This window comes from Canis aureus, chromosome 15, assembly GCF_053574225.1.
Source record: "Canis aureus isolate CA01 chromosome 15, VMU_Caureus_v.1.0, whole genome shotgun sequence".
Taxonomy (NCBI): Eukaryota; Metazoa; Chordata; class Mammalia; order Carnivora; family Canidae; genus Canis; species Canis aureus.
The window spans coordinates 26,309,097-26,322,752 of NC_135625.1; the positions used below are offsets into that span (position 1 = coordinate 26,309,097).

The 13,656-nt window shown below is 34.4% G+C and overlaps 1 protein-coding gene across 4 annotated transcripts in view; it reads right to left on the bottom strand.

The window, feature by feature from the left end:
- Positions 1 to 13,656, bottom strand: part of MICU3 (mitochondrial calcium uptake 3) — a 95,356-nt gene that overhangs the window by 32,595 nt on the left and 49,105 nt on the right. For 3 of the 4 annotated variants that reach the window (XM_077848940.1, XM_077848939.1, XM_077848942.1), the window contains exons 4-7: positions 11,716 to 11,794; positions 7,705 to 7,752; positions 4,287 to 4,369; positions 1,209 to 1,280 (exon numbers count right to left, since the gene is read on the bottom strand). In XM_077848940.1, coding sequence (XP_077705066.1) covers positions 1,209 to 1,280; positions 4,287 to 4,369; positions 7,705 to 7,752; positions 11,716 to 11,794 — 282 coding nt within the window. The remainder of the gene's footprint in view (positions 1 to 1,208; positions 1,281 to 4,286; positions 4,370 to 7,704; positions 7,753 to 11,715; positions 11,795 to 13,656) is intronic. The other variant, XM_077848941.1, reaches the window with a different exon arrangement.

The window sequence follows — 13,656 nt, forward strand, 5'->3', positions numbered from 1 at the left end:
TAATTTGAAAACCATGAGACCTGAATTAGACAACTTGAAATGCTCCTTTTAATCCTTGGCTAACATTATAATCAGCTCTTTGATTTTTTGAGTGTCTTCTATAAGCTTTGTCAATTAGAATATTGGGGGTGGCTCAACAAATATTGATAACTATATCACAGTCAAAAATCCTATGAAAAATAGGTATTTCACATCCTGATAATCTGATTTTATTAATATAAATATAAATACACACTTAATCTATTAGGATTGAATATGGCACCATTTGCTACAGATAATCCATGTTTTTAAAAAACTTATTACATATCCTTACAACAATGAAAATAATAAAAAATGTTGCAACTCTCTGAAGTTAATTATTTGAATTCCAAGTAGACCAACTAAACTACTGTACAGAGCCACTAGTTTGCAAAGGAAACAGTTATCATTTACATCTCAACAAAACTGTGTTTCTGCTATCTAAGTAAGTACCAGATGAAAAATACGTTATAATGGGTAAAAGTACAGTTTGGGAACTGCCCAGGTTAGACTCCAATCTTGGCTTTTCCATAATTACAGATAATAACAGAATTGTTGGCAAGTTAAATGCATGCAAATCATCTACTACAGTCCCTGATAGTAAGATCTCAGTACTTGTTTGTTATTTTTATTATGTGAACCTAGGATACTATCAGGCTGAACTATATGGGACAAAGAGAAAACTGGTAGGAAAATGGTGGGAAATGTTGCTTAACTCTACCTTCAGAATAAGTTGAAAACATTACTCATCCGTGAAGAGCCTGTATTTTTAAGAATTCAAAGAAACACTATTTCCTTGTTTTTGCTTCCACATTCATATGGCTATAGTGCCACTAAATTCACTCACATACATAATTAAATCTTTGCAATTCACCTTTAAATTTTTTCATGCATAATGATCTGTATTCATCTATTATATGATATACCCTTCAAATCTCATGGTTAACAACAATATGGATGAAAATGATATAATGAGTGTGATTACAGACACAGATGTTTAATATCAATATTTGATATAATATTGATACAGATGCATATAAATCTGAAGCAACTTTTCTATGTAAGAACTTTAGGAAGTTTTCCTGAAAGGGACAGCTCCAAAGTTACAGACTTTAAATATTCTTTCTCAACAAGAATAAAATAATTCTCAGCTAGAAAGCCCACCTTAATCTACTATAAATTATTCTTACCAGCATTGCACGTTTTTCTTCATCTCCTTTTGTTTCTCTCTTTTCATTTTTTTTCCTGAATATCTCTTGAAGCTGAAAAAGAAAGTGATCACAAATAAAATATCCAGTGAGTTTCTTGGTACCTACTTACCACTCTGCTATGTATATATTCTAAAAGAATTAGCTTCATCTACCAAGAACATTAAAACTACTATAGATACATTTTCTGATACCAATTTTCTTTTTTTCCCGAGAAAAAGAAAACACACCCTTTGCAACTGGCAGCCTATGGTTCAGTTAAATGTATACAATTATACCTTTATCTCTAAGACATAAAGACAGGGAGTCTGTAACACAAATAAGAGATGAAGACTACTGGGGTATAAAGAACACTGGAATAGAATTCAGGGACTCTAGGTTTGGGCCCATCTTCTGTCACATGCTAATTTTATGATGGTGGACAGGTCATTCATCCCTTATGAGGCTCCAATGTACTCATATATGAAATGAGGATGCCCTCTAAAGTCCCTTTCAGGTAACTGTACATTGTGGTGGAAGCATGCGCTCTGCATATAACCCCCTGAGTAAGTTACTCTAATTATTCAAGGGATTGTTTTCCATTTTGGGAACATGGAGATAATTCCTTACTTCAGAAGAGTATCTCTTTTCTCCATTATTACTGAAGTATAGTCACAAATCTTGTAAGAATGTTGTGCAGAGTAAATATTACAGACAGTTACTCAGGCACATTGCCTGTCACATAGTAACCACTCAAGACATGTCAGCTATATTATCAATGGTATTATTTCCTCTTTAAAATCCTATTTTATGGGCAGCCTGGGTGGCTCAGGGGTTTAGCGCTGCCTTCAGCCCAGCGTGTGATCCTGGAGACCTGGAATCAAGTCCCATGTCAGGCTTCCTGCATGGAGCCTGCTTCTCCCTCTGCCTGTGTCTCTGCCTCTCTCTCTCTCTGTCTCTCTCTCTGTCTCTCATGAATAAATAAATAAAATCTTTTTTTTTAAATCCTATTTTACAAATGGAAGCCTAATCCTCTATCACAGCTTTCTGGTGAGGTTGCTGTTCTTGGCTGTGTAACTTGAATAGGTTTTTTTTTTTTTTTTTTTTTTAATTTATTTATGATAGTCACAGAGAGAGAGAGAGGCAGAGACACAGGCAGAGGGAGAAGCAGGCTCCATGCACCAAGAGCCCGATGTGGGATTCGATCCCGGGTCTCCAGGATCACGCCCTGGGCCAAAGGCAAGCGCCAAACCGCTGCGCCACCCAGGGATCCCCTGAATAGGTATTTTTAGCTCGTTTCATTTTGTATGGCAATACTTGAAAGTCAAATAAAATGTAATATCTCCCAAGACAGTAATGACACAAATACAGTACAAAATAAAAGTTATTAATAAATATATTTATTTTCATACTTTTTCTTCGTGTAAAGAGTTTTTATAGCAAAGGTTATTAATAAACATTTTATAAATAGGCAAGAGAATCATAGATTTTAGACCTCTATGAGGAAGTAAGCTCAACTCTACCCCCTGCTTTCAGGAATTCTTTGCTGTTTACAAATAAAACAAACAAACAAACAAACAAAAAAATGACTTACAAAGGCAGCAGTATAGCCACTCCAAAGAGTACATTGCAGCTTTTTATAAGAGTATAAAGGGGAAACAGAAGTTCTCTATGAATGTTTTTACCTCCTATCTCCACAAACAGACAATATTCCAAATGGCGTCTATACAGGCATCTTTCAGCAGACTAAGTTCTAAGTTACTCTGTTAGTCGATGGGGTAGAACTTGGCAGTGTTGCCACAGAAAATTTATTAAAAATCATTTAGATTACTAGGCCCATTTTGAAAGACCTAAAGTTTTATGCTATTATAACAAAACTATATTAAGTTAAATCTGTGTATTTTAGCATGTTAGGAACATATGTCTATTTTGCAGTGAAACTGGAAACTCTCACCTCCCCACCATTCTGAAAAGCACTCAAATGAAGGGCCTTTCATGGCTCTAGGTCTAATTGTGTGGCTCAGGAACTGTCCTCAGGCAAGGGCTACATGGGTATTAGAGCAAGCCATTTGAGAGATCCCAGTAATTAATCTGCTGGCTTCCTTTTGAATGGCTACTGATTAGCTACAACAAAGATTTTGATCTTTTCCCTTTCCTACCACAGAAAACCATGATTTCATAGTTTCTCTTCCACATTCCAGCCTCTGAGGAAAATAGTAAGCTGTTTAAGAGGTTTTTTTGAGGGATTTTTTGATGGCTTGTTACAAAGGAAAATAATAAATAAAATGGCTATTTATTTACTATCTTTCCCTTTTCTCTTTATTAGGAAATACAGGTAAAAACAGAGTTGAACATAAATGCTAAGGGAGGAGTTGTTACTGTAAGGATCTCTTCTTCGGAGAAAAAATAGAATAGGCATTTTCTCACACAAGCAGATGCTTGTTCCATGGGTAAAAGGAAATAGAAAAATTCTGGAAGGGGGAGTGGCAAGATGAGTGAGCTGTGAGCAGTGAGATGATGTTGCCAAACAAGTACCAATGCTGAATCCATCAGGTAAGAAAGACTGAAGGTAGATAGGTAGATACCTAAGAACCATCTTATTTCTCCTCACTTTAGATCACCCCTGTTCAAAGATAAGAGAAGGGAATAGCAGAATGGTGACAAGACTGGAATGTAAGGCAGTCATGAGTGGAAGAGAAAAGCAGAAAGAAAAATCACAAATCCTATTATGAGGAGGAAAGGAAGTTCTGTGGCAGAGCTGTGGCTGGGGGCTGATATGATGGGGTATGAGTCTAACTGAGCATATACCACCTCTCTGGATGGCCTGTATCCACCCAATGGAAAGTATCTGACTCATTTCAAATGTTCAGAAAACATGTAAACAAGTATAATCATCTTTATATAATGGTACAATTTATATTTTTATAATATAAAATTATTTAAAGTACACAATACTATACTTAAGGTGAAAGCATAAATTTTTCACTCTTCCTTCTACATTATTCCAAATGATGCAAAAACATAAGAATATAAATAAACAATATTTAACTATTGATGAAATGCAGCATTTAATATACATACCACCAAAAACTCCTTTTTATCCACCATCTCATTGCCATCAGTGTCAAACATGTTGAAAGCTATTCTAAAACCTGCATGTGGCTCTGCCAGAAAGAATAGAAAAGTACTTGTGAAATGGAAATTTTTTTAAAGATTTTATTTATTTATTCATGAGAGACACACAGAGAGAGAGGCAGAGACATAGGCAGAGAGAGAAGCAGGCTCCATGCAGGGAGGCCGATGTGGAACTCGATCCCAGATCCTGGGATCATGCTCTGAGCCAAAGGCAGACGCTCAACCGCTGAGCCATCCAGGCGTCCCTGGAAAAATGTTTTTAAAGTACAGTTGTAAAGAGTTAATTGTACAAAAATACTTTCTTTAACCAAGAGATTAAAAGCAGTAGGTTACTAATACTTAAATATAATAAAAGCACTCTCTCTCGCGTGCGCGCGTGCTCTCTCTATATATATACATATATATATATTTCTGCTTCATTTATTAGCATACTTAGTAACAAAATTGATAATACACTTTGAAAGCATTTGTGTGATACCTGCTGCACAGCACAGACAGTAATATTTAACTACCTTACTTCTAAAAATAAATACTTCTTTTTGTTATCTAAGTTTGTCAGTTTAAAAGGGAAATATCAAATCATCACTTATGTTCAACACTTAGAACAAAAGAATAAAAATATGACACAATGGTCCAGTCCTGATTCTTAGGAAAATCAGAATGGAAATGACCTATGAAAATAAATGTCAAGCATAAGAGATTACATATTTGAGTTTAAACTTCTAGAAGCTTTAGAAGCAGAAACATAAAAAAGGCTTGAATAATTCTCAATTCCCCCAAAATACAAGGAACAACTGCTTCCTGAGAAAGACATACTTTTACACACTAAGAACTGCTTTAATTTTATGAACCTTATAATGAGGGTCAATCCCTTTATCCCTTCTAAAGCATAAAGAAGAAAATCTGAACAGAAGAAACTTTGAACATGTCCTTCAAAGAAGAGCTCAGTGCACATGCCTTTGAGAAACATCTGACCTTTGTTTTTCTTAAAGATTTCATCCATTCATTTATTTTAGAAAGAGGTAGATAGTGCATACACACACACACACACACACACACACACACACACCCAGGTGCATATGCATGCATGAGGTGGGGAGAGGAACAGGAGGGGGGAGAGAGAATTTCAAGCAGAATCTGTGCTGAGGCAGAGCCTGATGCAGGGGTCAGTCTCAAGACCCAGAGATTATGACCTGAGCCAAAAACCAAGAGTCAGTAGCTTAAGGGGGACTGATCCACCTAAGTGCCCTTCTGATCCTTTCTTTGGAGATGACTGGCAAAAAGTTTTTAAAGGGGGCCTCCCACAGATACATTTGGTATTACCTGTCATAAAATCTTGAAGCTAGCAAAAGAGAAGCATGTAATCCTACTTTCTTAACCGATAATAACGGTCTCTGAAAATAATGGAAACAGAAGCCAGTCTTATATGCAAGCTCATTTCTTGCATATAGTTTACTAACTGAACTTTCTTTCATTAGCATTCAGTTAAGAAAGAAAACATTTCATCACCTCTGATAACCCAGTTTTAAGCTTTAAAGTGATCTTTAAAATATACAATGAAAAGAAGTCCTTACAAGCACTGTTTGGAAGGGAAAATGAAGTTAAAACAATAAAAAGCAAAGAAGAAAAAACCATAGACAGGTAAGGTGGATTCTCTAGCCCACTCCCTACCAGCTCTGTTTTCACATTTCTGTTGGTTCTACTCTAAACGACATTACAATTTTTTGGTTCAAATTCCCAGAAGTTCCTCAAATGGGTCCTGAACTCCAAAGGAAGATTCACTGCATTCAAAGATCCCAACCTTTACATATAAGCAAAACCACCATGTATTTTTTCTAACACTCTTAACCATACCCTGTAGCATCTCAACAAATGGTTTTCCTAACCAGTTCTATTATATTCTTGCCAGTCACTCTACTGCTTTAGGTATTTCAAACTTAGAGTTTTATAAACCAAAGTTGTTCTATAGCTAATAACATTAACTTTTTAACAAGTCTCTGAGACACTCCCTGGCACTCTTCTAATTTTCAAGGCATATTCCTCATTGACTATCCTTGAATCATAGTGTCTTCTAGTCTGGAACAACCTCAGATAGTGCTATTACCACCTGCACCAACGCTTCTTGTTCTTCAGCACCAACATTTTAATTTCATTTTGAGTCCAGGAGAAAAAAAAATACAAGAAAAAAATAAAGGATGATAATTTTCGAAATACATATGCACAATGTACATTCCCCAAACTTCCCGTAATAGAACTCCAACATAACATTTATTACTAAATTCAGAATAACACAATGGCTCTTAATTTACTAATCCTAGAAGTACAAGGAATTTTAGGACTTGTTTCTAATGACAGAGTTTCACTGATAATTTGTATTTCCATACATCTCCACAAATCCCCACAAACAGAAATCCCTCTAGTGATATTCTTCCATTTATTTTTTTTTTTCACTCATTTACCAACTGGTTTTTGAGAGGCTACCATGTGCTAGACACTGTTCTTGATACAGAGATGGACAAAAAAGAGACAATCTTTGCCATCATGGACTTTGCATTCAAGTATGGGGAGATAGACAAGAACATGAAAACCAAAAAAACAAATACTTTCAAATAGTTTTAAATGCTATGAGGAAAATAAAGCAGGGTAAAGGGATAAAAAAGGGAGAGGTAAGAGAGGGAGCCATTTTAGGGAGGACTGTCAAAATGGGTCCCTATTTCACATTCAAAGGAAACCTGAATAATGTTTATTATCATGAGGCTCTTGAGGAAAAAGCACTGATGGCAGAGGGAGCAGAAAGGACAAATTCCTGAGGTGAGAATTCAAGGAACCGAAAAGCCAGGTGGCTGTCTCACAGTCAACAGTAGCAAGTAAGTTCCTGCATTAAATGCAATGAAATTTAACTGAAAACATTAGTAAGCCCTTCATATATTTCATAAAAATTGCTGCGTATGAAAGGCAGAGAATTAATTACAAAGCTGTTTTAGGATGTAAGATGGGTATTCTGATACATTAGCTAGTTAGAAGACATTCTTTCACGCTAGTCTTAAGAAATATGTGATTTCAATGAGTGTACTAGGAAATTTACAAATCCTTATATGACTTTCACGTAGATTAAACCACAAGAACTGATATGATATAAAGCTTATAATTTATGAGCATAAATACACCATAAAAACATTTATGTTTTCGACTCTTAATAGTGTTATGATTAACATTTGCTGCTAACATTTAGACATGAGTTTTGCAAAATAACCATGGATAAACCTAAGGTGATTTTCAATAGTAAGAGAATCTAAGATTTATTTTGCAAGATTCTCATTTAAAAAGAAAACTATCCAAAAGTAGATTTAATGAGTACACTTACTTGTTAAAATACATAAAAGAAAAAGATATTCTGTGTAAGAAATCACACCTAGAAGAAAAACAGTATTAGTAATGCTATATTTCAAATATTACTTTATATTTATCAAGTAAAATATTATTCTTATAACAATAAGCAATATTAATAAGGAACTTATTTAAAGAACTGCTAAGTATTGTTTTAAATAAGACTAAATTATTATAAAATCACAGCAAAAGAAGCAACACAATTAACTTTGATTTGTTTCACAATGCCTCCGTAGAAACCCATGCAAAATTCCCATTAATGCTGCTAGATATATTGGCAAAGAAAGGAAAATTATACTATTTACTAACTTTAAACTTATGTCAATGGATGAATCTAACATAAAACAGAAAGGTTGAAAATGGTTAAACTTTAAAGTGTTTAAAGTACTTAATTACTTCTTAGTAACTCTTGAAAAAAACATTTAGATATTCTTGCTTACAAATCAGATTTCTGTATTGCATTAAAAAAATGAAACTGTATTTATCACTTTTCTGCTTTCAAGTTACCATTTATTATTCTTGACAAACTTAATGCTTCTATCAAATGTACTCTAAGATATATTTGTTTTAATTAAATGGCTTACATTTTCTGAATATTGCATCCTGAATTCCCTGTAATCCCAAAATTACAAAGCTTAAAAGGCATTTGTTTGTAGTAAATACAAATATATAATCTGTTACTCAGAATCTTGCTTTTGGATGTAACACCCAAAACTAGAATAATGCTTAGCTGAGTTTCCAGGTGGACCTTGAGAAAATTAAAATCAGGAATAAGTCAACAACACTTCTCCAGATATCAGATAATTCTAATGTTCAGTAAAAAGGTATACAAAAATCCTTAAGTAATCAGATCATAAACCTTGAAACTCCATTTTACCTGATGTTCTTTTAGGCTACCCCCTCTTTGTTACAGAACAAAGAAAGGAGTCACTGTCAGGCAGTTTGTCAGAAGACTTGAAGGGAACTGGCTAGAGGCCCTGAAAGCATTCCCTTCTTTTGTTTATACTACAATATTGTGACCTATGGACAGATAGTTCTGGTTGACTGACATGAATGTTATGGGAGAAAGATTCTGGAATGGTCAATGTATATAAAGATAGAATACCTAGGTTCCATAAGATCCCTCAAAAAGGAAGGAAGGAAGGAAGGAAGGAAGGAAGGAAGGGAGGGAGGGAGGGAGGGAGGGAGGGAGGGAGGGAGGGAGGGAGGGAGGGAGGGAGGGAGGGAGGGAGGGAGGGAGGGAAAAAAGAAAGGGAGGGAGGGAGGAAGAAAACAAGAAAGGAGGAAAAAAGGAGAGAAGGAAAACAGGGTTAGAAAATGGGCTCTATGTCACTACAATCCATCTCACTGACTGTTGTTCTAACTAACCTGGTGGAATACAAAAGAGATGCTGGTTGGTATAAAGAAGTTTAATAACCACTATGTATCTTTTATTTGTTAATTGACTCAAGATTTCCCTCAGTGAACAATTATTTAACAGTTAGAGTACTAATCATAGTTATCATGGCAGGTACTTGTCTGTAGGACCAAATAGTCTCTGGGGTAGTATAATCCACAGACAAGGAAAACAAAGTTAAACTCAGGATATAATTTAATAAAAATGATCAAGAAAAAGAGAAAATATTACTAAACATGAACTGTCTAGATTCTTAATGCTTTCCAATTACAAAAATGGAAAACTATTAGACTGACCTTCCAATTTATTTTAAGGCCACTCAAGATCAAAAAAATAAAATAAAATAAAAATACATATGCTAAGCATATAGTAATGTTGTGATCTTTAGAGAAAGAGGGTAGAAAGATGTCAACTAGGTTTCTTTTAAAAATTCAAGGGATCCCTGGGTGGGTGGCGCAGTGGTTTAGCGCCTGCCTTTGGCCCAGGGCGCGATCCTGGAGACCCGGGATCGAATCCCACGTCAGGCTCCCGGTGCATGGAGCCTGCTTCTCCCTCTGCCTGTGTCTCTGCCTCTCTCTCTCTTTCTGTGACTATCCTAAATAAATAAAAATTTTAAAAAAAAATTAAAAAAAATAAAAATTCAATAAAAAATGTTCTAAGGGAAGTTCCTTAAAAACATATTTAGTTCCTATATCATGATACATTACAGTTGGCTGTTATAACTAAGTTTATGTAAAATATGTCTTCAAAAATGTTGCATATCAATTACTTTTTTGTAAAACTGCGTAACATTTTCTTGCTGGGTAATATTTTAAGCAGATAAAATTCATTTGTAAATTAATCTTCAATAGCTCATTGGTCACATGTGGCTATCTAAATTTAAAACAAATAAAATTAAATATAATAAAAAATTCAGTTCCTAAGTTACAGTAGCCACATTTCAGATGCTTAAAAGCCCACATCTGGCTAGTGGCTACTATGGGAGACGATACAGAAATAGAACATTTTCATCACTACAGATAATTCTGTGGGATAGCACTGAATAGATCATTTCCCCCCAAAAACTTGCAAATATGCATGTAACACAAAGATTAGGGCAAGCCTAAACCTAGGGTTGCCATATTTAACCCTTTCTTTGAATACAAAGAACCACACATTTATTTTTCTCAGATTATACTTGATCCAATTTGTATTTTCCCATGAGAGGTGTTAACTAAATATTTTTAAATTTGCTAACTTATCTTTCTGAGCTTTGAATTTTCCTGATCCTATCATCCCACTCTAAGACTTGAATGACAATCTTTAAAGACAACTTCCAGGAAAAAACTTCTAAGAGCTTTAAAGATTCCATGGCCCTGATTTCACAAAGATTTTAAAAACCTACTTATAAAAAGCCTACAGTAAAAGGTAAGGTGTTTACCCCTTTCAGACTCCATGTGAAAAAGGTAGAAGCAATCTGAATTTCTAATTCTACTCAGATAAAATACATGGATTATAACTACTCCTTTAAAATATTTGTCTTCATGCTAGAGTATATATAATTATATTTAAACCAATATCCATTAAAATTGATGAAAATGAAAAAGCTAACTATATAATTTCTTTAACATTTTATTTCGTATTCTCATAGTTGAGAATATTAAAAAGTTTATTTACAAGAAAAATTCCTTTTTAAGATTAAAGAGATTTTATTAATTGGTCTTTTCTATAAATATGTACGAAAAGTAGAGTGTAAAAGAAAACTGCAATAAAGCTAAATAATCTCATTGCAAGGAAATGTATGAATTAAGACTTAGCTTAGAAACATAAATATGGATCATACAGTAGGTCGAAAAAGTGGATTTTGCAGTGCATGTTATTTTGTTTTTTGTTTTTGTTTTTTTTAAATGGCACTTTTTTTTTTCTTTTTAATTTTTATTTATTTATGATAGTCACACAGAGAGAGAGAGAGGCAGAGACACAGGCAGAGGGAGAAGCAGGCCCCATGCACTGGGAGCCCGATGTGGGATTCGATCCCGGGTCTCCAAGATCATGCCCTGGGCCAAAGGCAGGGGCCAAACCGCTGCGCCACCCAGGGATCCCAGTGCATGTTATTTTGAAAAGAAACATATTCAAACTGGGTGACCAAAGGACGCATCCAACATGCAGAGGCAGAGGCAGACTCCCCGCGGAGAAGGAAGGCTGATGTGGGGCTCAATCCTAGGACAAGAGCCAAAGGCAGATGCTTAACCAACTGAGCCACTCAAGTGCCCTGAAAAATGCTTTCTGTAAGTAAATATATCCTATACTGCTCAATGATTGAAAAATATTTTTTTGTAGCTATAACAGTTCATTTAAAAAAATAACAGTTCATTTTCTTCTAAAATATTTGAAAGACATGAATATATATAAAAATAAGAACCACCTTTAATCCTGCTACCCAGAAACAATCATTAATATTTTGGTATTTTTCTTGTCAGTTTTTTCTCTATGCACACACACATAAACACACATATGTAACTAAAACAATTTTAAATATAAGGAAAATATATATAAAGAGTATAAATAATATAACGTCCATTTCAAAATGTATAACTACTAAAGTTAACTTGCCTTTTTCTTTAAGATTACGAAAAAGCTTTGATGATCCTTTCCAAACTGGTGGTGTTTCTGAGAGCATTTGATTTAATTCCTATAACATAAGGTATCATAACATTGATTAACAGGTAAACCACTTACTTATAAAACAGATAAAAAAATTTTAATGCCTTATACAAAAAAATTCTCCACTTAAAAGACCTGAGATATGGTTATATTTATTCTATTCTATATGTGTGGTTCGTTTAACCACAAAACCCAGTATTTGCCCATAGTCCAAACATAAATTATAAAGAAGCAACATTGAATTCAATTAGAGCTACCAAAAATTTCAGATAAATTTAGCAACTGGAGGAATACATATAAAATAATAAAATTAAGATAAAATAGTGAGTTTAAGTTCAGAAACCAGTTAGAAAAGGATAGTTTCATGAAAGTGTTAAGTAATGTTGGATTTCCTTATCAAGGTCAGAGATGATGACCTAGCTTCACATGCTGTCTCTTTTCTGTAGCCGTCTTGGGTTTAGGGAGTTTTGTAGAGGAAGTAAATGAACAGAAGCTCAAATTGAGAAAGAATAAAGAATATTTTGGTGGTGACTCAAAGAATGCTGACATCAGATGAAGTACAAGTGCAAGAGTATTGAGTGATTGTGATCACTATTTCCTTTTTTTTCTAATTTTAACTTAAATAGTCAATAAAGAATATAGGCTTCAATTGCTTAGTCAGTCTTTTTTGTTTTAAATCAAATTACCACAGCAGTTTGGGAAACTATTTTGGAAAAATTAAACATTTGAATCATTGCTCAGATATGAAAGGAATTTTGAATTTATTGTGCACACTAAGTACAAAATAATTATCTGAAAATTTTATTTTGGCTAATTGTGAAGAAAAATTCATAAGGATTTGATGAGATAAATTGAAATAAGTTGAAATAAGAAAGGTAGTTTGCAGGATCCCTGGGTGGCGCAGCGGTTTGGCGCCTGCCTTTGGCCCAGGGCGTGATCCTGGAAACCCGGGATCGAATCCCACGTCGGGCTCCCGGTGCATGGAGCCTGCTTCTCCCTCTGCCTGTGTCTCTGCCTCTCTCTCTCTCTCTCTCTGTGTGACTATCATAAATAAATAAAAATTAAAAAAAAAAAAGAAAAAGAAAGGTAGTTTGCTAATAAGTAACCACTGAAAACACCAGAAACCATTTCTATTTCCAGAACTGATTCTTATTACTTAATGTGAGGTTCCCCAATAACCCAGGCATAACCTGAGAACTTGTTAGAAAAGCAGAATTTCAGTTCTATCTCAGATCTACTGAACCAGAATATGTATTTTTAACAAGAACTCTAGGGGATTTTTTTTTTGCACATTCCAGTTTGAGAAGCACTTTAGACAAACCCTTCCTGATGTGGTTGTATCTAAAAATGTTCTGTGACATTATAAACCATTTTTTTTCTTTCCTTTTTTTTTTTTTTTTTATTACAAAGCTGGCTGACAGGCAAATAAGGAAATCCTGTAATGCCAAAAGCAGGAGAGGTATTTTTAGGGAGTTTATGGATTCCCTGAAGCCCATCTGTGAACTGTGCTTCCATTTCCTTCATAATGCTATCTATCTCTGCACTCCAAGTAACAGATGCTATTTATCAGTAGTGTCTGATTAGAGTAGCAATAGTACAGAGGTAAGAATGCAGGTATGAATAATGATGAGAAACTAGATTGTTTACTGCTTAAAAAATAATAAACTGAAATATTTTTGTTAGAGCAGGAGATTAAAAAGAACATTCTGCATATATTTTATATACCTTAACGTATACCATATCTATTATATAAATATTAACTTCTTTCTCCACTTTTAACTATTTCTATGTATTCAACTTCATCTCTTCTATCTTGAACTCGACTAGAGTTTACAACCAAAAGAATCATAGCTACCCTATGACTGAGTGACTGATTGCCCTCTATGTGTT